This window comes from Gopherus evgoodei, chromosome 1 (assembly GCF_007399415.2).
Source record: "Gopherus evgoodei ecotype Sinaloan lineage chromosome 1, rGopEvg1_v1.p, whole genome shotgun sequence".
NCBI classification, from domain to species: domain Eukaryota; kingdom Metazoa; phylum Chordata; order Testudines; family Testudinidae; genus Gopherus; species Gopherus evgoodei.
The window spans coordinates 117,442,088-117,468,382 of NC_044322.1; the positions used below are offsets into that span (position 1 = coordinate 117,442,088).

Here is a 26,295-nt window from a genome sequence, read left to right on the forward strand (position 1 = left end):
CACATCCCTTACATGAAAATACTTAATAGTTCAAGTGATTTCAGTTCATTGTTATTTATAAAAATTCATATTTGAGATTAGAAATGCCACGTATTCTCAGAAGGCAGTTCATCATGTAATGGAACAGGAGATCTAACTTAAGACCTGAACTGGGACATCCACTCTTCAGAACTGTAAGAGACTAGTACCTATAAAATGTATCTGAGTCTCCAACGAAAGGAAAAGTGTCTGATGAAAATTACACCTCCCTGCCCAACCTTAAATTTGCCCCTTTTAATAATTTGCACAAAAAGTTAATAACACATTAATAAGAGAGAGTAAAATTTCATTTCCTTAGCAAAGAGTCGAGTTCCAATGTGCTATAATGCTAACAGATAGTAAACAATTACTTTAAAAAATAAAGTACAAATGTTGAGCTCCAATCCTGCACAGATTTATGCCTGTACTTAATAGGACTAATCGTGCATAAAGTTAAACATGTGCTTAATCTTTGTAGGATCAAGGTCTTAGTTGGTAAACATACCAATTAACAAGGGATATTTAAACAAATCTAAAAAGGCAGGACAATTTCTACACTGATCTACACCTTGTAAAATTCCACTAAATCAGAGAGATTACCTGGGATGTAAATCAATAGGAAATTTGGCCTCATGCATTCCATAATCCCAAAGATAACGTTTTACCTTTTTTTCATAAAAATTCAGTTAACCTATTCTAGCAGAAAATGTGTGTGGTGTTCTGACAAACGCTACTGCATGATGGGGCTAAATTAGTTTTTAAATCTGTAGTCCAGATTAAATCTATAGAATATTATTTCTTTTGCAACTATCCAACAGGTCAGTTTAGAACATAGTGCGGGGTGGGGAGGGGAATAGTGTACGGTGAAGAGGAAGGAGAGAAGATAGTAAATGGAAAAGATATATTTGGCATGACTGAAGTGACTGCATGCTTTAGCTTGTCACTGCCAGACTTTTGTCAGAGAACAATTATTTTGTGGAAATTATAATACATTTCTTGTATGTTCAGTAGACTCTGTTGATACATACTTTCAAGCTGAATGCTTTTCTAGCCAAATTCTTTTGTTGAGCAATATTGCCTAGGCTTTTGTTTCAGGTGGCAGGGTTGACTTTCTATGCAGGGAGTTATACAGGCTGTTGATGCTTTAGCAAGAGTGTAAACTCAATCTAATCCATCTCTGAGCCAGCTTTCACCACAGGAGGGTGCTGCTATCATTCCAAAGGTTCAGGCTTTGCAAGGTTCAGTGTGGATCTTAGCGTGGAGTGTTTATTACAAAATGTCTGTGTGCTGCTGTCAAATACAACTGAAGAAAAGGATTACACCAATATCCTGGCTTTCCTGGGTTCTGTGGTGCAGTGTGATGCTGTCTCCTGCTTGGGGGTATGTGATAGTTAACTCGGTTTCGTGGTCAGTTACCAATGAGGTGGAGGAAGAACTGGATAGCTCCTCAAACGAGGAGGCTCTCCCTGCGCTTCTGGAAGACACGACTAGCATCTGGAAGCAGAGCTACCCAGCCTCTGTTTACAAGGAAGACGGGGAAATGAGGTCAAGGCCAGTGGCTGGGAGATCCAAGCAAATCTCTTCTCCTTCTAGGATGTTTTCCTATAGGAGAGAGAGTGTCAAAGGAACAGACAGCATTACTCCTCAGGAGCAGGCAATCAGAACTGCCCGTTTCCTGACCCATTATAACAGCTGGGGCTTCTTGGCTACCGAGTCCGCCCAGGAAAAGGTACCGTAAGTCACATCCTCTGCTAGACATTGACAATTCTCTTTGAATACTGGACTTATTTACCCACTAACAGTGGGAGAGGGCTTGCACATTGCTTGCTTGTATTTTACTGTTCTGTAAAAGGCAGTAAATAATCTGTTTTGAGAAAGCATTTAATATATAAATTACACAAATTCTTTACTAGCATTAGAAATTTATTATAATGCAAAACTACATAACAGCATCCCAGCACTGTTGTGGAGAACAATATTTACTGTCTTATAATCAACTACGTACTGATATCAGCTACAAAATATGCAGATAATAAAAGCTGTCAGTAATATTATTTACTGTAAAAATACAGTGCTGGTGCCACATATTTAAGCAACATTCCCAGCTTTGCTTCTCTGAAAAAGATTTCTAGGAATAGAAATCATGCTTACACTACAATAGAAGAGAGATGCTAAAGAACAGCACCTCCTGACAAGATGCAGAAAAAGAAGAGAAAAACATCAGGCTAGATCCTTTGTTGAGGCCAAGGAGCACACACTACAGAGCTCACAGAAGGATGCCTTTGTGTTCCCCCAATCCTGGGCTGGCTGTGTGTCCTGCTGGTTCCCCAGCATAATATAGAGCAGCCTAAAGCCTGCTATAACTAATGCTGGCTGTCAACAGCCCCAAAGGGCTGATACAGTAGCCAGGGATCCACAGGATATAAGGGGTATGCCAGCTGCGCTCCTTTTGCTTCTGCTATATTCTCTACGCGGGGTGGGGGTGGAAGCTACAGCACTGGCTCTAAGCCACTTGAAGATATGCCTGTTTAGGGGTCAATGGCGTAGCTACAGGTGGGCCTGGGTGGGCTGCAGCCCACCCACTTAGCATATGGTCTCACCCAAATATGGCTCCCTCTGCCCATGTCAGGCCGGCTCCATGGGCCTCCGGGACCAGATCCCAACTCCTTCTTCCCATATTGGGCTGGCTCCGTGGGGCTCAGGGAGCCTCTGCCCATGTTGGGACAGTTCAATGCAAAGTTCAAGTATGGTAAATTTATATTGGGATTTTTTTTTATAGTGCATCCTACTGGACAGATAGACAATTTTTGAAAAGATTTAGCCAGTCAAAAACAAAGACGTGTCTGTAAGGAAATGTGTGGGTGGAATATTGCCCGTCTGTAATAATTTGCGGCCCATCCACACTTACATTCCTAGCTACACCATTGATAGGGGTGATCCTGCCTTGACTATCTGTTCCCACTTCAGGACCACTTTGTCAGCCGTGTGATGCTGAGCAGCTGGCACACCGTGCAGAATTTGGGTCATAATTTTTCTAGCTGTAAAATACTCCCTTTTTTAAAAAGATGGGTTTGAATTGTGCATTAGCTTTCAATAATACTGACACACAGGAAAAGTGAGTTTAACATTAATTCTCTTGTTAAAATGTCCACAAATTAGGGATCAATTTTTTTAGTTACAAAGAAAGAAAGAAAGAGTTAGCACCTGTAAAACTTCTGGAAAGATTTAGTAAAGAAGCAACTGCCTGGCAGTTTGTGAAACGCAAAGCTCAGAAGCTAGAAAAAATATCATTAATAAAATATTCTCAGTTGTACATCTGAAGTCTCTAATTCCATCTCAGCATTCCAAATATGCTATTAAATCATATGATCTTATCTGTTATGCTTTATTCTCTCATCAGAAACCTTTGATGGAATTACAATCCATCTTATTAAAATATGTGCAGTTTGCAGTCCGTAATTATAATACATAAGTAATACCGAAAAAATGGATTCATAATAAAACTTGTAATTCATGGGTGTGATGTCTTTTGCTGTGAATTTTGAGTTATGTGGCTTAGACTCACAGTTCCTTTTTGAATGCGAACTGTAAAGTTTACCATGTATGAAAGACTCAAACTTAAGTGATTGAAATTTCTAATGTTATTGACAACTTCTATTTTTTATTTTATAAATCTTCATAAGATTGGTTGGTTTCCTAGATATGTGTCTTCATAAAAAATACCCCTTATCATTTGCAGTATAGATGGTATATAAACATTAAAAGTGTATAAACATCATAAAATGGAAAGCATGTGATCCAGGTTAGTATCACCCATGGTTTTCTCAGTAACTATTCATGTTTAACTACTTTTTGTTACAAAAACCCATTGGTTATACTGAATTAACTCAATATATTGATTATGATTTTTAATATCTAACATCTAATTGGTCATTTGAAATTACATACCTGAAGATATATTATAAAAAAATAACAACAACAACCAGCAATACAAGGTGTAGATCCGCTACTGTGATTTCTAATGGGATGAGAGACATGATACAATTATCACATTAGAGAAAATTATCCCTTGTCATTCCTAGGCAATAGCGCTACAAACACAGGGTCTCCTTTGCAAAAGCTGGTGCAAATTTTTGCACATGGAATATTCACTGTGCATGTACAAGTCAGGGGAAAGGAGAGCCAACTTTTGAAAAACTGACACAGTAGGGCCTGCTCTTGTGCCCTTGCATGTCAATGGAAGTTTTGCTATTGACTGGGGATTAGATGGCCTATAGGCCCCATCCATGCTGAGTTGTCTGGAACTGTGTTTAAATTCAGCTCTAGCTAAAATAGTTTCTTCTATAGTTTGGCCAGCCAGTGTGGCCACATTTCAAAGCAAGGTTAAAACCTCAGTGTAGAGGGGGCCAAAATCAGAATTAATCAAAATCTCAATTGGAATATGAATCCTTTTAGATTCCTGAGAAAATATATCAATGCCATCTAGGGCAGTTGCTTTCATGATTGCTTTTTAATGCTAATGTTTAATGCTAATGTTTAATACTAATGTTTTAGTACTTGCTAGTTTCTTTTAAATGTTTGGCAATGTAAAGAAAAGGAGTTCTCCGTATCACCATCGGGAATGGGAGGAAGGGGAGAGAGATTTGTTACCACAACAGTATGGTAAGTAAATCTAATTTAGAAAACAGTGGGGTCTAGTGGTGAGAATGGAAACTGGGAATCAGAACCACAAGTTCTATTCCCATTTCTGCTACTGACCTTGAGTAAGTCCCCATCTTTATTTACAATGTATAAGTGCAAAGTTTTAAAGCATTGATTGTCTGAATTTTCTCAGATCCAAGGTGTACCATTTGGGAATTGTTTACTAGTCAGTGATGGGCCCATCAATAACAGCACTGGAATACCTTTCTTTTATGTGACTCCAAAGGACAACACTGTGACAGATCTCATGAAGAACTCTGTGGCTTCGCTGACATTCCCAGAGGCAGAAGGAGAATTCTGCAGGTACCAGCAGTCTGTCTTTCTGACAGCAGTCAATGAAAACAAATTGATTTCTGATAGCATTTACGTTTCTGTGTTGTGAGTACTGTACAACATGATTTGAAATACTTTTGGTTAAACTGAAGCAATACGGGCAGAGGCACCATCTAAGCATAGGAACAAGAGCCAAGAAATCCAAACACTGCTTTGACAAACACCCATTCTGGCTTTGGACAACATTTTAGGCCACACATTTAAACAAGTGACCTCCGGTTTTGGGTACCTGTGTTTTTATGTTCCTAATGTTAGATGCTTAGGTCTGATCCAAAGCCTAATGAAGTCAGTGGATCCTTACACTCTGATTCCTACATCTGACATGAAGGGGGAACAATGGTGGCTTTATGCCACCCTTTCAGCTTCCCACTTCTGGGGCTGGATGGAGGTTATTTTGGCCCCCAGCACAAGCTAGAATCTCCACAGATTTGTTTTATATTATAGGAGAAATGCCTCAGCACAATCTCTTAAAGGAAAGCCGAAATATGAAGTATATTCTAATATCTACATCTAACTACAGAGAGTAAGCGACATAAACCCAGTGCAACACCACTGACTTCAATGGCATTACAGCTACCGGTACTTTCAGAGGGTATGAACTGGTCTAGTATCATTAAAAATGTTTCATTGTCTTAAATACAACATCCTCACAATCAAAGAGGAGGCTTTCATTTTGATGGTCTGATGGAGGTTAAGATAGAGAAAATGTAGCTCACCCTTTGAAAGCATAAGAAAGTCAGGAGAACTGTAAAGTCGCTGTAAGGACAGTTCTATCCTTTCTTTAAAACATTTGATTAATATTTTTAAAATTAATTATTTTTAAATTGTACGTTTTCACTCTCCCAGCCTTCTCATGCATTTAAATGATAAGCTGAATATCTTCACCAAGATTTTTAAAACTTGATGACTAAAGTTAGGCTTCTTTTTCATAACACTTAAATAAGTGGCCTCACTTTCAGAGATACTGGACATCCTGCAGCTCCCATTGATGGCAATGAGAGCTGCTGCTGATGAGCAGTTCAGAAAATCAGGCCACCAATTTAGGTGCCTAAATATGGACGTAGGACTCTAACTTTGAGTGACCATTTATGAAAATCTTGGTTATGTGTACAGCTGACCTCATCAGACTTAACCACCTGCTTGGGACTTATCAGTCCATAGGCAGCAGTCAGAAAGACTATTGACAGTTTATAGAAATACTGAAAAACCTTTGAAACTTCATGTTTACTATATACTTATTTAGTAACTGTTAGTTATTTGAGGTACTAAAACTCACCTCTGCCATTTTCCCTTTAATGCTGATCCTCCAGAAGCTGCTCTCACTTATGACCAAGGCCAGAGCTGTCCCTTGAGTAGGGCGAACCGGTGCGACTGCTCTGGACCTCACGCTTTGGGGAGCCCTATGGGCCAGTGGATTGGCTCGGGGGGATCAGCCCCGGAAGATGAATTCATCACTTCTGCTCCAGGCCCCACACTGCCCTAGGGACAGCCTTGACCAAGGCACTGTATATTCTGCAGCCAGCAGAACTGAAATTCTGCAGCAGGTGTCTGTTGAACTTTGGTGCTAAATAATGTGGCAAACTTTAAGTTTGGTGTCAGCTGCAAGTAAATTAAAATGTAGCTGTTGCTATTTCATTCAATATGAACATAAATATTCGAATCACTGTGACATTCCTTGCATTATTTATATGGCTATTACGTTCAGTTTATTTTACATTATTTCTGAAGTTATCCATTTGCACAGATTTAGTATTAACGCAAAACTGCACTGGACAAGTTGTGAGAGGAAATGGGAAAGTTTGGAAGCTGATGAGTCACCACTGGAGTTTTTGGTCCTAGGCATGCGTGAAAAGATTTCTACAGGCTTTTGCACCTAGGAAGCGGTTGGGAATTTAGGCAGAGGGAGAGGATAACTCTTTTCTTTCCCTTCCCTCTGTGAGCAGGGTCAAAGGTGATTTTAACTTTTGGGGTAGAAAAGCAACCCTTGAGAGCAACCAACTGTCACCTCCACCTCCATATCTGCAACTGCATCCCCTGAGTGATGAGTACATAGGTGTTTGGGTAACCTGACTGGCAGTGAAAAAGTTATCAATTGCTGGTATTTAAATTGTTTTTGTTCGATGTCAAAGTCATTCCCTAATTGAGATGACCAAGACTGTACACGTCTATGCAAGCTCTTGCGTAGGACTTTCTTCAAATGCATGAAGATACCACTGCACTGGTTTACATTCAGTTCATGTTTCTAAAGTTTTCTCCACATCCCTAAGAGCTAGACATCAAAATAAGTAATAGTTTGGATACTGCTGCACAGATCTGCCTCGGGGGGTAGCTTCAGGGGCCAATTCCACAACCAAGAATCACAGGATACCTGGGGCTTTCCTTGCTGTCTGTGCAATGTGCTCTTCTTTGTCCTCCAATACTAACTCTAGTATTGACAGTGCTGTTGGTAACACTCTCATACCATAGGCCCTTCTGAACTGGCATTGCAAATGCTTCTGCTGTGTGTATGTAGGAGGTATAAGGACAGTGCCATGTAAACAGCAGAACAGTATCAATGCAGCAGAAATGTCTCAATGACATCAAAGCACCTAGCACTGTCCCCAAAGTTAGTTTCATCAGAAGGTTAGGGCCTACATTTCTCAGTGCAAGGTTTTAAATGAGTGGATTGTTTTATATGCAGGTCATTTTCTTCCCTGCTACCCATTCACCATCTCAGAGGCAAGATCTATAAGCCCAACATAGCCTACAATTTCTGCCAGCTCAATGTTTCTCTCCACTGCTAGCAAAATAGTCAGATGAATAGCTATTTCTTGCATAAGAAAGTTCCATTGTATGAATTTTTAATATAAGGTATTTTGCACAGAAGTTGTCTCGATCAAGGGTATCATTCATTTTAAAACTGAAGAACCATTATACAAAATAGCTAAACAAAGAGTGGATTCGATGAGAAGGGTTGTACCCAGTATGCAAACAACGAATTTGGTCCTGTATCTTGTCTGCATGCAGAATTCTATTAGAGTATATACATACCCCAAGTTATAAAAAAGAAAGAAAACTTGAAAGCAATCAAAACTCTTAGGAACAGTTTGGCTCTCTGCTAAGGAATACTTCTGAGTTATTCTACACAAAATAAATCTCTGGCTTTAGAAACAGTACACAGTTGGCATTTTAATAGACTTTTTATAACTAACAAATATCAGGTGATGTGTGTTCACATGTCAGACTGGTATCCAATTTATTGATTTCACAGTCTTATGCCTATTCAATTGGAAAGAGAATTTGAAAAACCCAAATTTAAACTAATAACAGAAACAAAACTTCTAGTCATGCAAGAATGAGGGAAATGGCACCATCCTAGTAGGGACTAATAGCAGTACATTATGATATTGTGATTATAATCTTGATTCCTCATCACTGATCAAAAGATTTCCATTTCCCAGAAGGATACAGGGCGCATTGATTTTTAGAGCACTCCCTGATGGTCCGTTCATGGAATAGCATTAACAAGTATCTTCAGAGGATACCTGTTGAAGGGTAGGTGTTATTCTGAAGAAGGGCTGTAAGTGGGAAAAAGAGGGACAAAAAATTAGATGGCAAAAGGCCATTCCTGGAATGAATTGGTATAAAATAGCTCACTCTCCAGAAAAGGAGAAAGGGCCCGATCCTGTTCCTACAGCATTCAGTGGGAGCAGGATTGGGCTTTAGATTAAGAAGCAAAAAACAAACCCGAAATACCATTGTTTTAAATGAAGACTGACACATGAGTTGCTTAGATTAGAACATTTCTCTTCGCGAAGTACCAGGCCTCACTATTGCCCTGATCCTGAAAACACCGAAGCATGTGAATAGTCTCACAGAAGTCAAGTTAAGCACATGCAATGGTGTGTCCAGGAGCAGGGCCAAATATTGACCTCCTAAAGTAGTAATAGTACAGAACTTACTATCATAGACTGACTTCCACACTGGAAAAAAAAAATGAAAAGAACATTCTGACAAAAAGCAGTTTTCTAGGTCAGTCATGTTTTTTGTTTTCCTTTTACTATTATGTCAGATGCTGGGGTTTTGAACAAACCTTCTGTTTGATCCACATAATCCTGTATTTGTGAGGTTACAGTCTCTTAACATGAAAAGGAATGGAATGCCACAAATTCAGCATTACACCTTCAGGCAAACCCTGATTTTGGTCTAAATATCTGACAATTAGTAAATACAGTAAGACAAGTTATAAAATCTAATTGAAAGCAAATGAATTTGCTAGAGATGGGCCTGCACAGAAACCCTGACTCCAAACACCCCTGAACTTTGCAGAAGTTTAGATTCAGATCCCAATTTTGTAACACAGGAACATCTTTGCCTCTCTAGTATTTATGTTGTCCCTCTTTAGTCACATTCAGGATAAAGACTTCAGTAACTGTTACTCCAAAATCCATATTTAAAGATCCATCCAGCAAACACACAACTACTAAATTAGAAAGTTAAATATGAAACCTATTATCATCACCACGCAGCACACATAATATAGCTCTAAATTATTGTTTTCTTTTTCTTTACACTTAAATAACCAACTGTAGAAAATTCCAGTCTAGTACACCAATGTCTGTTTCTTTCTCTGTGTTTACTGAGACTACCTAATGCCATGATCCTCTTTTCATGGGGCTGACTGTTAACATAAAATTGGCTATCGCTATGCTATACAAAATTCACTGCTTAATCATGTAATTCATAAGACCGTAAGAATGACAAAAATGGGTCAAACCAATGGTCCGTCTAGCTCAGTATCCTATCTTCTGGCAGTGGCTGGTACTAGGTACTTCAGAGGGAATTAACAGAACCCAGCAATTATTGAGTGATCCATCCCGTCAGCTTCTGACAGTCAGAAGTTTAGGGACATTCAGAGCATGGGGTTGTGTTCTTGACCACCTTTCTTAATGGCCATTGATGGACCTATCCTCCATTAACTTATCTAATTCTTTTTGAACCCAGTTATACTTTTGGCCTTCACAACATCCCCTGGCAATGAGTTCCACAGGTTGACTGTATGGTGTGTGTGCAGAAATACTTCCTTATTTTTGTTTTAAATCTGCTGCCTATTAATTTAATTGGAAGACCCCTGGTTCTTGTGCTATGTGAAAGGGAAAATAATACTTCCCTATTCACTTTCTCTGTACCATTCACAGTCTTATAGACCTCTACCATATCCCCCTTTAGTCATTTCTTTTCTAAAATAAACACTTCCAGTCTTTCTAATATTTCCTCATATGGAAGCTGCTCTATACCCTAATCATTTTTGTTGCCCTTCTCTGTACTTTTTCTAATTCTAATATATCTTTTTTGAGATGGGGAAATCAGAACTGCACACAGTATTCAAGGTGTAGGCATTCCATAGATTTATATAGTGACATGATGATATTTTCTGTCTTTGTATCGATCTCTTTCCTAATGGTTCCTAACATTCTGTTAGCTTTCTTGACTGCCACAGCACATTGAGTGGATGTTTTCAGAGAACTATCCACAATGACTCAAAGATTTATTTCTTGAGTGGGAGCAGCTAATTTAGACCCCATCATTTTGTGTGTATAGTTGGGATTGTTTTCCAATGTGCATTACTTTGCATTTATCAATATTAAATTTCATCTGTCATTTTCTTGACCAGTCACCCCGTTTTGTGAGATCTCTGTGTAACTCTTCGCAGTCAGCTTTGGACTTAACTATCTTGAGTAATTTGGTATCATCTGAAAACTTTGTCACCTCATTATTTACCCCATTTTCCAGATAATTTATTAATATCTTGAACAGCCCTAGTCACAATATAGGTCCTTAGACACTCCACTATTTACCTCTTTCCACTGTGAAAACTGACTATTTATTCCTATTTATTTATTTATCTTTTAACCAATAACTCATAGACTTAAGGTCAGAAGGGACCATTATGATCATCTAGTCTGACCTGCACAATGCAGGCCACAGAATCTCACCCACCCACTCCTGTAACAAATCCCTAACCTATGTCTGAGTTATTGAAGTCCTCAAACTGTGGTTTAAAGACCTCAAGGTGCAGAGAATCCTCCAGCAAGTGACCCACCCATGCTGCAGAGGAAGGCGAAAAACTTCCAGGGCCTCTGCCAATCTTCCCTGGAGGAAAATTCCTTCCTGACCTCAAATATGGTGATCAGTTAACACTGAGCATGTCGGCAAGACTCACCATCCAGCACCCAAGAAGGAATTCTCTGTAGTAACTCAGATCCCACTCCATCTAACATCCCAACACGGACCATTGGGCATATTAACCTGCTAATAATCAAAGATCAATTAATTGCCGAAATTAGGCTATCCCATCATACCATCCCCTCCATAAACTTATCAAGCTTAGTCTTGAAGCCAGATATGTCTTTTTCCCCCATTACTCCCCTTGGAAGGCTGTTCCAGAACTTCACTCCTCTAATGGTTAGAAACCTTCGTCTAATTTCAAGTCTAAACTTCCTAGTGTCCAGTTTATATCCATTTGTTCTTGTGCCCACATGGTCTTAAGCTTAAATAATTCCTCTCCCTCCCTGATATTTATCCCTCTGATATATTTATAGAGAGCAATCATATCTCCCTGCAGCCTTCTTTTGATTAGGCTAAACAAACCAAGCTCTTTCAGTCTCCTTCCATAAGATAGGTTTTCCATTCCTCGGATCATCCTACTAGCCCTTCTCTGTACCTGTTCCAGTTTGAATTCATCCTTCTTAAACATGGGAGACCAGAAATGCACACAGTATTCCAGATGAGATCTCATCAGTGCCTTGTATAACGGTACTAACACCTCCTTATCTTTACTGGAAATACCTTGCCTGATGCATCCTAAAACAGCATTAGCTTTTTTAACGGCCATATCACATTGGCAGTTCATAGTCATCCTGTGATCAACCAATACTCCAAGGTCCTTCTCCTCCTCTGTTACTTCCAACTGATGTGTCCCCAATTTATAACCAAAATTCTTGTTATTAATCCCTAAATACATGACCTTGCACTTTTCACTATTAAATTATATTTCATCCTATTACTCCAGTTTACAAGGTCATCCAGATCTTCCTGTATGATATCCCGGTCCTTCTCTGATCCATGAGAAGACCTTTCATCTTATTCCATGACTACTTTCTTTGTTTAAGTGTCTTTGGTGAGGGACCTTGTCAAAGCTTTTCTGAAAATTCAAGTACACTGTCACCCCTGTCCACATTTGTTGACACCCTCAAAGAATTATTGGTGAGGTATAATTTCCCTTTACAAAAGCCGTGTTGACTCTTCTTCAACATATTGTGTTAATCTATGGGTCTGATAATTCTGTTCTTTACTGTAGTTTCAGCCAATTTGTCTGGTACTGAAGTTAGGCTTCCTGAACTATAAATGCCAGGATCGCCTCTGGAGTTTTTTTAATAAATTGGCATTACATTAGCTATCCTCCAGTCATCTGGCACAGAGGCTGATTTAAGTGATAGGTTACATACCACAATTAGTAATTCGGCCATAGAAATTTGCTATTTATATGACCAAAGACAGTCAAGCACACCGAGAGCACTTAAACTGAAAGAAAAATCAGCCTAGGGAGGAAGTTCTTCTACGAACTGTGGGGTGATCTAAACCAAACTAAAACGGGCATGTGACCAAACACAGAAATCAATTCTGTATAAAAAAGCCATTTTTTCATTCTTTTCTTTAACCTCGGGACTTTCTTTTGATTTAAAATGGAAGACGCTACATCCAAAAATAAAGATTCCTTTTTAACTCTGTTTGAAGGAAGAATGAGAAAGAACATTCTTTTTTGTCCAAATCAGGGGGAAGGCAGGGCAATAGTACCCTGCAGTATCAAGCTGATGGCCAGCAGCAGCTTTTCAGATTATGAATTTTGCTTTCAATAGAGATTTTGTCTGATGTTCATACCACACAGATTAGTAATGCTAATACATACTTTCTATTTCAGATCCTTCAAGGTTGAATTATGATGGCATATATAAGGCACATAACTTGTGCTTTTCTAAATATAAAATAAAAGTGCTGTGTGTTTTAATACACAACTATGATAATTATTTGATGGCATAACATTTTCTTCTGTAGACTTTAGAAAACAAATTCCTATGGTGTAGAACAGTGGTTCTCAAACTAGGGCTGCTGCTTGTGCAGGGGAAGCCCCTGGCAGGCCAGGCTGGTTTGTTTACCTGCCGTGTCCACTTGTTTGGCCAATCGCGGCTCCCACTGGCCACGGTTCGCCGCTCCAGGCCAATGGGGACTGCAGGAAGCGGTGGCCAGCACATCCCTCAGCTGAGTGGGCTTTCCCTGAACAAGTGGCGGCCCTAGTTTGAGAACCACTGGTGTAGAATATATTTCCAGCATAGAAATTAACCCTGTGATCCTCATCTCAATGTTGAGCTGTTGGAGCCAGGTGGAAGTGACTAATGATGCTAAAAGGAATCTTCAAAAGCCCCTAGATTTGCATGTGTGGGAGCAAGAGACAGAACATCATTAGTGGAGACAGGGCCCTCAACATTGGAATTTACTCTGTTTTGTTGGGTGTTAATGTAGCCATACCACTCTGAATTATAGTTTTGTCAAATCTGAACCTAGCTAATTTTTGGACGGGAATTATCCAGTGAAAATTCAGGAGGTGACTGCAATCACTAGTGTTGGGTGTACTCTCATGCAAGTAAATATTTTAATAAGTAGGTGGCACTCACTGCTCTGAGTGATTTTTGAACCATGACCCAACATGGGTGGAAATAGAATGGAGTGAAATGGGTGAAAAATGAAAATATTTGTTGGTGTGCACCTCAGAGCATTGTGTAATTCCTAGAGACATTTCATCAGTATATGGTTTTTGCCATAAGATGATCAAAAGTGACAGCTTCTTTTAGGGCTTAAAGCAGGTAGTATGGTTCTTTTCTGTAGGACTGGAATGAAGTGAATGCTTTTGTATGCAGCTCTCTCCAGGACTGATCACACATGCTTAACATAAACAACTGGCTGACCAGAATCAAGTGTTGAATGCATAGTTTGTCCCCCACGAGCAGAAAAATTGGGTAAATCAATTCTTTCCTCTCCTCAGACCTGATGAATAATTGAGATAACCTCTCTAAACCAATGTATACATCAGCACTAATGTAGCTCTAATAAAATGCATAAGCTTTTGTCTGATTCCCATTAAGTCTGGCTTTGTTTAATCTCTTTAGCAAGGTGTGTATCTTTTTATGTAAATAGTATCCATCTTGATTCCTTTGTCTCCTTTCCAAAATATGATCTTATGATGCTTTGGGGTTCAACCCAGACCATTAAGGGATTGTGTCACCACCTGCCCAGCAACTCTGGATGCCTTCAATGCTGTGCTGCTGACCAAGAGCCCTTATTCAAGCATGTAGGTCACAGCCTGGCTTCCACTGCCCAGGTATTTTGGAGGGTGACTGAAAACCCCCCTCAGTTCCAAACTTCCCCAAAATCACCTGCCAATGTGACAATCTGCTGAAGTTCCCAGACTTGTGAGATAATGTGTAACGCCTCTCAGTCTCAGCAAGTGAGAATTTGGCTGTTAAGAGGGTGACAACTCCCTGGCACACCATTTTGCCTGCCTGCCCAGCAACTCTTCAGGACTCTACCCATTCCAGCCTTGCCTCCCAGGTAACAAACTCTGAGCCCCAACTCCCAAGTTCCCCAGAAACATCTCCCTGCAGCATCCATCCCTCTTACTGAACACTCACAGAAGTTACTAAGTTTGTTGCTCCTTTAAAGAGAAAATACACTGCAATTCTTTAATTGAATGGGGGTTGGACAAACAGTCTTATTTTAGTCACAGCACTGAATTGGTTTATAGTAAAAGGAAAACAATTTTATCAAACAAAAAGTCATAGGCTTAAGAGATACCAAGTATAAGAAATAAAACCGGAAATGGTTACAAACAAATAAAAGTAAAAATACACCTCTAAGACTAAAACTTAATTTCAGCAAGTTACAATCTTTGCCTAAGCAGGTTTCTCACCCATATTCAGTTCTGAGAGACTTCAACCCCCTTGGCTGAAGGATCCAGTGTTCTGTGATTTGAAGAGCTCTGACCCTTTTAATTCTCCCCCGGTGATAGATAATTATGAGGTTCTCTCCCTTTCTTTTTATAGTCCAGTAAACCTGTGATTTGTGTTCTTTGAAAAGTAAGCTCAGAGAAAGCTTTTCTCCCTTGCTGGGGTGTCGATGCCAGGCTGTCTTCCCAAAGTTCACTGAACTTGCTTCATTTACATTGGAGACAGGTAGATAGCTGCCTTCCCTCCTCTCTGGGAGAAAATCTGTTTCTCACTATGTCTGGTCACAGACTGTAAAGCAGGAGTTCTTAACTTTTTTCTTTCTGAGGCCCCCTAGCATGCTGTAAAAACTCCATGGCCCAGCTGTGCTACAACACCTGTTTTAATGCATAAAAAAGCCAGGGCAAGCATTAGGGGGTAACGAGCAAGGCAATTGCCTGGGGTCCCATGCTACAGGGCCCCCCGCAAAGTTAAGTTACTTAGGCTTTGGCTTCAGCAGTGGGTGGTGGGGCTCAGGGTCCCAGAGTTCAGCCCTGGGCGACAGGGCTTCAGCTTTCTGCCCTGGGCCCCAGTGAGTCTAATACCAGCCCTGCTTGGTGGCCCCCCGAAACCTGCTTGTGGCCTCCCGCAGCGGGCTCCAGACCCCTAGTTGAGAACTGCTGCTATAAAGCATATCAATGTGCATCCATAATTCCTCATATTGTATTAATGCCTACATTTCACAATTATATTAATCACCAATGTGTCACAGGCTTTCATAAAAGACCTTACTTGATATGCTTTTATAATGCAGTAATATTGTATACAATCAGTTGATTCAATTGTTCATCAGTTGAGGTTTAGACCCTCGCTGTTTATAGTTAAAAAGCTATCTCCTCCACTCGCTAGTTTGATGGTTTTGTTTACCTTTTATGTAAATGTACCTTCATTGTCTCTGTCTGATGACCAGGCTGGTCAGACAAATAAATACACATTCCTTTCTCTAGGGCAAACTGGACTTATGCATTGCTTGCCAAACACGTTTTAAGACCATAATTCTGGTGCATATTTATAACTCTTTGTACACATCCCATAAATACATCATGCTAGAATTTTAATGATCAGTGAGTTATTGGTTTTTAATTATATATTATATGCCACCTTTTGAATATATCATGAAAACAGCATATTAGATGTAATGAATATGCCACACCTGATAAGTTACTGAAATAGAGCAGTGAATCACCAATGGTCCTCCGTGTCACAAACATAGACCTACTTTTACTTTCTCACTCAGTTTTGTGCCACAACAAAGCTAAGATGGATCTGAGGAGTGAGGACTGAATGTGCATATTTTTATATAGAAGGCAAGAAATCACTACTAAATGTATAACTATATATCCCACTGACATGCATGAGGAGTTTATTCATGAAGAGAGGCCACTGGCTCACTGCGTATATCCCTCTATTTCTGGACAGCAAGTACCAAATTTACATCAGCTATACCAATAACACACTGAAAACACAGGACTTGTCTGCATTAGAAACAGAACTGTGCTAGCTAAAACTTTAGTGCTTGTACATGGGCTTAGAAATTTAAAAAAGCACATTGTAAGGGGAAGGGGAATACTATGCCAAAGAAAATGCAAAAGTAGATTTCTTTCAGAACATTAAGCCTTTTGCTCGATAAAATACCAATGTCAATGTAAGACTAGGATACAAAGTTAACTGTTATAGAGCGGAAAAACATGATAAAAGCCAGTGATAAAAGCCATGCCAAAATATAACAACATAATGTACCAAGTTCAGATGTGTCACTGTCCTTTTCTAGTATTTGGTCCAACTGAATCTTCATACAAAATTTGCTTGCTGATTTGCCAGCAAAACAAACTGCACCCCCCTACACTGAATATTTAAATATACAAACTACAGTTTGAACAAACCATTCCAAAGACTAATAGTGTTTTAATCACATGTTCAAATAATGTAACAGCCCAAGCAGTGAGACAAAAACATAGTGAAATCTACAAACAAAGGAAAAGGCCAAGGAGAAAGTACATGCTCAAACATTTTAGATATTGAGTTACGTATCTCTTGGTGTAGGCCAGTACTGAAAATTAACAGATATAATTATTTGATCTTTTTATGTACACATTTCTCTTTTATTATAAAAGAGTTAGGAGGACGGATCTAACATGCTCTCTGATAGCTCTTGATTATAACTCACATAGTCAAATCAAATCTGCCACCGTCATCTGTCCCATGAAATCTGACCTTCCAACAAGAAAGAATATCATTTTATATTTCCTCTACCTGTAAGTAACTTGTAACAAATAACTAAGATATACCAAACAAATGCACTGGCAAACTAATTTGCTTTTATCCACTGTTCAATTGTTTTACTCCCTTTTCAAATACCTGATGGGCATGTAATGAAGAAATAGTCAGTTGCATGCCGGTAGAAACAGGCTTATTAATTGAATTGACTTTCTACAGGTACAGATTTTGCTTGTTAAACATTTATTTCATTTATTTTTAAAACTAACTAAATAAATAAATAAGACAATGCTAATGCAAGCTTGAGGTTAAACACAAAAAGTCAGAGGGCTAGACTAATCTCAGTTATGTACTGTAAATTGGGAGTAACTCCACTGACTTCAATGGACTTACACTGATATAACTGAATTCAGAATCTGGTCAGGGGAATGCAGATTTTCAAGTGCTCAGAGTAACACTAATTCCTTAGTCTGTACTAAAAAATGTTGCTGGAAAATTTTTAGATCATAATTTTTTAAAATAAACCAATGATAAATAAAAAATTTGAGCTGGATCCTAGGCCCAACTGCTCTAAGCTACTGGAGATGGTAGAAAACCATCTTGAGGGTCAGAGAACCACATATTGTACCTTTGCAGCTCATGCTGTCAGCTATGCCCAGTGCTTATTGGCACAGCTGAGTATGAGCCCATTCTATTTTCTGGCATATTTATGTTCTTGGTCCTACATATAAAAGCAGACACTTTATCCAGCAGGCTACACAGTTTTTTATTACCATCTGTGGGGAATTTCCAGGTGTTAACTTAGCTGCAGAAACACTCCCATATGTTTCCATGCAGCAGAAACATACTGAGAATTATAAGGAAAAAAAGTAATGACAAATTGCATATACAGTGAGGGTTCGGGCTAACGAGTTCAAGTCAAGATCTGTGAGTAAAGCTGCATGCAGATCAGGCTTAATTTACTGCAGTTTCCTTCTTTAGGTTCAAACACTTTAGAACAACAACTTCAATGCTTTTTTCTTAATGTGAGTCTCTGGGCCTGATTAAGCTGTTGTGTAGGATCCAACACTGTGAGGTGCTGAGCAATTTCAACTTCTTTTGAAACTAATGGAAGTTGAGGCCACACAGCTTCTCACGCAGTTAGGCCCTCACAATGGTTTCATTATGATTTTGCTAGCAGTGGAGTTACTCCTCATTTATACCAATGTAACAGACAGCCAAGATGGTCAGGGATGCAACCCCATGCTCTGGGCGTCCCTAAACTTCAAACTGCTAGAATCTGGGACTGGATGACAGGGAACGGATCACTGGAAATTTCCCTGTTCTGTTCATTCCATCTGACGCATCTGGCACTGGCCACTGTCAGAGACAAGATACTGGGTTAGGTGGATCATTGGTCTGATCCAGTATGGCTGTTCTTACATTCTTAGAATCAGCCCCATAGCTACACTTGTGATTCATTTTAAACGTCATTACAGTACAGGCAGAGTTGGAGAGCAGTCAAGAGCCCCCTAATTTGAATGAACTAGAAATGTAACAGAGAATCAGAGTTCTGCTTTTAAAAATAGTGAGACTCTAGCTCTTTTCCTCATGCAGATAGCCTTGAAAACATAAAGCGATATAAACCAATCACTAGGGAAGAAACAAACAAGCAAGTGGGTCTACAGCAGAAGGCTACAAGGAAGGGCACTAAAGTTACATTACATTCATTTTTGTAATAGTGAAGGTTTTGGGTGTATGCTAACCATTTCACTAACCCTCCTCAAAACCCTGTGCATAGTGGTGTGATAAGGGTGGACAAGAATCAGTGACATTTTTGAGGTGCTTGGGTGCAGCACCTTAAAATTGTTTTACAGATCTACACAAAAATTCTAAGTCTGGTTCTGTGAATGGATGGCTAATCCTAATTTATGTTGCTACAGAATGACATCTATAAAAGTTCAACAGAAAATCAGCTTACAACATAAAAGATTAGAACAATTACAATTTGAATAGACAGAAGACATCATCTACTAATTAATTATTTTTAAAAGCATGGTTAGAAAATAGTTGAATCTCTGTTTTGCTTCAGACTTTGGACCTGATCCTGTAATCCTTGTTCCTGTGAATACTCCTCACCCACATGAACAGTCCCATGGAATATCACTACTCATGTGTATAAAGGTTTGCAGAAGCAAGCCTGGGGCTTAGAATATTACAGCTGCTAAATATGTGAGCACTAGCTCATATTCACCCAGAGCATGCTATATATTTAGCCAATATGAATAACTTTTTAAAGACCTCTGCTGTAGAAAACAATCCGTTATACATGATTATTTTTCTCTTTGTGCAGAAAAAATATAATTGATCCTGAGGATCCACGGTGTGCCAGACTGACTCTCACAGGACAGATGGTCATAGTACCACCAGAGGAAATGGAATTTGCCAAACAAGCAACGTTTTCTAGGTCTGTATGTGATATTTATGTAATATAGTAACACCTACAATTTTGAGATGAATAAATTGTGAGTGAGGTGGCCAGTTGGGATTGAGGATCCTAGGAGTAACAGGCTTGCTCTTTACTTACTAGGCTGCTTAAGCCTTGGCTACACTTGAAAGTTACAGCACTGGTGGTGGCTTTACAGAGCTGTAACTCAGTCTCCGTCCATACTGGCAAGGCACATACAGCGCTGTATCTCCCTGGCTACAGCACTGCATGTACTCCACCTCGACGAGAGGAATAAAGAGAACGGCGCTGCTGCTGCAGCACTGGGGTGCCATTGTAAACAGGGAATAATCTTACTATGCTGTAACTGACCTCTGGAAGCTTCCCATAATGCTTTTAAGATAACTCTCTTTGTTTTGATGCCTCTGTTTGTTTTGTTGTGAACTTGGGGCTCCCAGAGCTGCTTATCAAAAAAACAAACATAGCTCCTGTTTGCTGTGGATGAGCAAACAGGCAAGGGCTCCCTTTGGAAAGCCCACAGCTAGTGTTTGCTTGAAGAGAGGGGAAGGGAGGGGGCTTGAGGAGAGAAGCAGCACCGCGCGAAGGAGGCGGGGTCCGTTTCAGGGAGGCTGCTTATCTGGTCTGTGAGGAAAAAAACAAAGAGTGCTACTTGCTTTCAGTGAATGAGAGAGGGATGGGGGAGGGGGTCAGAACTTGCAAGGCAGCTGCTGACAGAGTGTTGGCTCCAAAAATCCACTCTCTCTTTCCCCCACGCTCCCTGTCACACTCCACCCCACCCCTCCCTTTTGAAAAGCACGTTGCAACCACTTGAACGCTGGGATAGCTGCCCATAATGCACCGCTTCCAGTGCTGCTGCAGATGCTGCAAATGTGGCCACAACAGTGCACTGGTAGCTGTCAGTGTGGCCAGACTGCAGCGCTTTCCCTATTCAGCTGTACGAAGACAGGTTTAACTCCCAGCGCTGTACAGCTGCAAATGTAGCCATACCCTTAGTAAATTATCCAGGCCTTTAGGACTATCTTGGTACTCTTGGGACAGTCAGATACGCCATCCAGATAAGTAGCGATCAACATGCATTTTGATAGAAAATGCTGTATATAATTCTAGGATTTACAAAAGTATTAAGAGTGATTCCCTTACCATCAGTATGTGTTGTCATATCTGAGGTTTTTGTGACTAACACTTTTGGCTTTTCCTCCCTTCCACAAAACAAGATTGTGCCATTTAGGCACACTCCATAGAAAGGGGCAGTGATAAAATCTACTGCCCCATAGGGAGATCCAGGAGGCAGCCTGAATGTCTCAGGGTGCTTCCAGGTGTCACCACACTTGCTCCTTACACACTTTTGTGGGCTGCAGCTTAACATCTTCCATGCAGCTAGCCAGGTGTGAGGGTTAGTTGGACAAAATTATGGCCCATCTCTTCCTCCACCCCCTTTGAGGTGCCATGCACTCTCACAGGACTAGGGAAGCAGTAATCCTGATGTTCCCCAAAGCACAAGGACTGCAATTCTTCCAGGCCTTTAAGTGAGTCAAGCAAGGGGATGAAGGCACCTTGGCCCAGATCAATAGAGGTACTTAAGTGCCTGAACCTCAGATTTTGGTGCCCAAATCCCAGTTTTAGGCTCCACTGTGATCCACAAAACCCTCACTCAGCTTCTACCTAACTCTGTAGGCACCTAAATTCACTGGGGGCATAAAGTTTCCATTGTGAAAGTTATTTAGGTGACTAAGTTTCTGCCTCTGGGCACGCATACTGCTGCCTTACTCTAGGCATCTGTACACTTACATTTCATCTAAGCCCCAGTGCAATCCATCAAGCAGGGGAAAATAGGCAGTGAACATCAATCTTGCCTGCAGGGCCCAATCTGGTAGGCATACTCAGAGGTCACCTACTGGATCAGTCCCCTTCAAAATCTTGCAGTGAGGTAGTGGTGCCACCACCACCTAGCAACTTTTAGCCCAGTGGTTAGGACTTTCTCCTGAGCGGTGGGAGATCTCTGTTCCAATCTTTTCCTCTCTGTCAGACAGAGGAGGAAATTGAACCCAAGCCTTCCATATCCCAGGTGAGTGTTTTAACCAATGAGCTAGAACAGGGGTTGGCAAACTATGAGCCGGAGTCGTTTTAAGCCAGCCTGCAAGCTCCCACTGGGAAGCAGATTCTGAGGCTTGCCCCACTCTGGCATTCTAGCCGGGGCCCTGGGCTGGGGGCCACACTACATGGCTTAGCCCCGCTCCAGCCAGGGCACTGGGCTGGGGGCCACACCACGTGGCTCCCAGAAGCCGCGACATAGCCCTGCTCCAGCTGGGATGCTGGGTCGGGGGCCACTCTGGCTGGGGCACTGGGTCAGGGGCTGCTTCATGCAGCTCCCGGAAGCTGCAGCATAGCTCTGCTCCAGCTCCTAAGTGCTCCAATGGGAGCTTCAGGAGCGGTGCCTGCAGATGGGGCAGTGTGCAGACCCGCCTGGCCATGCCTCCGCATAGGAGCTGGAGAAGGGCCATGCCACTGCTTCTGGGAGCCGCCTGAGGTAAGCGCCACTCAGAGCCTGCACCCCAAACCTCTCCCCACACACCAACCCCCTGCCCCAGCCCTGATCTCTCTCCCGCTCTCCAAACCCTTTGATCCCAGCACAGAGCACCCTCCTGCACCTCAAACCTCTAATTCCCAGCCCCACCCCAGAGCCCGCACCCTCCACTGGAACTGCACCCCTTCCTGCACTCCTGCCCCAGCCCTGATCCCCCTCTCACCCTCTGAACCCCTCGGTCCCAGCCCAGAGCACCCTCCTACACCCCAAACTTCTCATCCTCAGCCCCACCCCAGAGCCCGCACCCCCAACCAGAGCCTTCACCCCCTCCCGCTCTCTAACCCCAATTTTGTGAGCATTCATGGCCCACCATATAATTTCTATTCCCCGATGTGGCCCTCATCCAAAAAGTTTCCCCATCCCTGAGCTAGAAGTTATAAGGTCGGCAGCACTGCCCTATCCATCTTCTTCCCATTATGTGTGGAGTCAGGTGCCTGCCTAGCTCATCCTCACATGAAGTGGTTTAGCTGCCTGACTCTAGGAAAGGGTTCCAAGCTGTGGCCTAGAAGCAGAAATAGGCAGGTGATGATCTCTGTGAGAGGGGCAGGGCTTGGGACACATCCCTCTCATCAGACTCTCCCATTGGCTAATTTAGGAAACTCCCTGACTAGGCTGCTGCTTTTGTGGATTGCATTCTTAGGCACCTTTCTCTCCTCATTTGTTGTATAGTTGGCCTAGGCACCTAACCCAAGCTTTGTGGATCCCATTGTTGTTCCAGTGATTCTCTAGGTGCATAAAAGTGAGTCATTGCAATGCTCCCCATTGCAACACCCAAGTCCCTTTGTGGATGGCAGGCCCTTGTGCCCTCTGCCAGCACTTTCCACCTATTTAAGGGCTGAGCAAAATCTGCCTTTTAATGATGGGCCTGTCAGGTACCCTTCCTGTACTTTTATTTGCTGCCAAATGTAGGTTTGGAGCAAGGTTTATTGCAAGTGAACGTGAGCATAGGTCAATGATGCTGCCCGGTACAGCCCAGATTTTACTCAGGTAAACTAGTTGCCCAAGAAAGTTAGCAACTACTGCACTGAAGAAAGAAGTCCACTAGATGTGCATTTTGGCAAACCTTTTTGGAATTCTTTGTCTTTTCAGGCACCCAGTTATGAGGAAGTGGCCTCGTAACTACGAATGGTTCTTTATGAAAATGAACATTGAGCACATCTGGCTTCAGAACTGGTATGGAGGAGTTTCCACCATTGCAGTGGAGGAGTATTTCAAAGCAGTTCCAAGTAAAGAGTGATTGGGTTTGAAATATAAATCTTCAGTTTTCATATTTGCTTTCCAAAAACTTTTCCCAACACCATGTTTTTGGATGGGTATTTTACAGTGATTTTTTTCAAAAGCATTCAGAATGGCCTCATCTTGTTTACTTGGATCAAATGCTAATAAACCAATATGGATCTTTATATTAAAAATGATATGTGGATGGTAAATCCTACACTGGAACACACAATCTTGGCATTTCGGATAGGATTTATACTTCCTGAATGCTACTTAAAAATGTTTTGATTTTAGTGTCATCCACCCATGTGACACTTATATGCTAAATATGACATTCTCTACAGAAAAACTAATTACCCATAAATGACTGCTGTATATTGTGGAAGTATTATTGCTACTTGGTATCTTGTTTTGTAGGTGTTCTAAGCAAATATCTCTAGCTGCAACTATAAAAAGATGTTTTAAGTTTGTGTTTAATACTTTTAATGAAGAGATCTTATTTTGGAATTTACATTTTAGTCAGTCACACCCTTTTCCAAATTATCCAGTTAAATATTTTGCTTGGCAATTGAGGAGAAGGAGTGGTGGACCTTGTTGGCTATTGCAGTGGCAAAGTACGAGCAGCTCAAACAAAATAAATTCAGTACACAATGTCTTTTACCAGCACAAGGATGATTAAACATGTTAAAGGGTCAAACAAGAAATCAGACCCACCACAGGATAATCCCAATGCACTTAACATTCTTTTTAAAAAATGTAGTCTCTACTAAACCTGTTTTAGATTATGAGACAGGAGAAATATTGAGTTACTTGCCGGCCTAAGATCCTACGTTTTTCACATCCTGTCTCTCCCCTCAGTTTCATTAACTCATTCCTGAGACAGACTTTCATAGCCAGTCCCTGGTTCCCCTCAGTGGTGGAGCCAGCCCTTTAATCCGGTTCCCTAGGTAGGTTTAAAAGGGAGTCTCCCTGACATTGTCTTTGTAAGGGAAATCTGGGATAATTAGTAGCATTTTCAGTTCAAAGACCAAGTAAAAAATTTCCATTCTCCCTATGAACAAAGTCAAAACTTCACTGCAAAGCATACGCTGGACTGGCAATTTTTTCCTGCAGGGCCAAGTGGGGCTGCTTTATCAGTTCTTAGCCTCTGCTTACTTTATTATATACCACTAAGGTTGTTCTAGCCACCTGACCTAGAATATCTTACTAAAAAGGGTCTGATGACTTAAGTAGCTACTTAGCTACACAGCTTATAAGGAATGTGTGTCTATTACTTACCATTAAATTATACAATAGCTCTTACTGTAACGCTGTAAGAGCTAGAGACTGTAAGAGCTTTGTTTGCCTGTGTAACCCTTCGGCCCCTCTGAGTTGGCAGCAACAAGGGCTGGGTTCAGTATCCAGGGGTTCCATTTCAATAACACAATGCATAACCGGCTCGAACCCCCACCCAGTGACCTGGGACACTTACATACCACCCCCCCGGGCGCCTCTAGGAGGCAGTACTTCCCCTTTCGCAAGCATGGAGTCTGAATGTAGCAAAATCCTTTTAATAAAGGAGGGAAATAATGTGGCATCACATCGGAGAAACACCACAAACAGGATTATAACACAAATCATAAGCAAAAGCCCACCTCCAAGTACATTTGGCAATGTCCTTTCCCCCTTAGGGTCTTAAGTCCAATCACCCCAGAGTCTCTGGTCAGTGCCACTCCAGAGTTCAAAAGTTTATCTGCAGAATTTTACCCCCCCAGCCTGGGTGGAAATAGGAGGCGGGGCCCACACATGGTGTTAAGGAGCACCTTACATGGGCCAGGGCCAACAGCTGTGCCTCTCCGTGGAGTTCTGCTGCAGCCTTCACCACAACCAGCTCCACTACACCAGCTGTGCTGCTTCTCCAGCTGACCCGTGAGCCACGCCAGCCGTCCCCGCAAACCGCTCCACTCCGCTCACTGTTCCATGGGCTGCTCCAACATGCTGCAAACTGCTTCACTCTGCCAGCCACTTAGCGATAGACCTTCAGGCTCCCCCACTAGTTAACACAGCACTCAGTGATCTCAGCTCAGCAGCCTTTAGATGGATTCCTAATGGAATCAAAATTAGCTCTACTCTTCAACAGTGGAGAGAGGAGGATGTGCAATTGGTGTTCCAGGCCCTCAAAAGGGGCCCATACCATCAGGTACACACACCAGCCCCCAACTTCTCTCCATTCACTGGGAGTTGGAACCCATGTCCCTTGTCTAGCAAGTACTACTTAATTGAGGTTGAGTTGTCTCTGTCATAAAGCAGTCTCATAGTTCCTCATTCACATAATCAGGGTGACATACTTTATTAATAACAAAGAAATTGGGGATCCCAGAGCTGTCAAAATAACCATCCCAGGCTGCCATGGGCTATGCTAGGTGGGGCGGGTGTGCCAATGCAAATACCTGAAATTCCTTTCCACACTCCCTGAAATTCTTTCCACACTCCCCATAATTCACCACCAGATATCAGGGTAGAACTCATCCTGACTCTGCTTACACCTGTAATGGAAGTACAGGTCTTTCGATACCTCCTAGTGCAGTGGAGGGCAACCTGCGGCCCAACAGGGTAATCCGCTGGCAGGCCATGAGACAGTTTGCTTACACTGGCACGACTGCCTGCAGGGAAGTGGCGGCCAGCATGTCCCTATGGCCCGCGCTGCTTCCCACAGCTCCCAT

The 26,295-nt window shown here is 41.5% G+C and overlaps 1 protein-coding gene across 1 annotated transcript; it reads left to right on the forward strand.

The window, feature by feature from the left end:
* Positions 1 to 1,252: 1,252 nt before the first annotated feature.
* Positions 1,253 to 24,340, forward strand: CREG2 (cellular repressor of E1A stimulated genes 2). Its single transcript, XM_030551797.1, has 4 exons — positions 1,253 to 1,747; positions 4,853 to 5,022; positions 19,678 to 19,791; positions 23,465 to 24,340. The coding sequence occupies exons 1-4, from the start codon at positions 1,295 to 1,297 to the stop codon at positions 23,610 to 23,612; spliced, it is 885 nt and encodes a 294-aa protein (XP_030407657.1). The 5' UTR covers positions 1,253 to 1,294; the 3' UTR covers positions 23,613 to 24,340.
* The last annotated feature ends 1,955 nt before the right edge of the window (positions 24,341 to 26,295 follow it).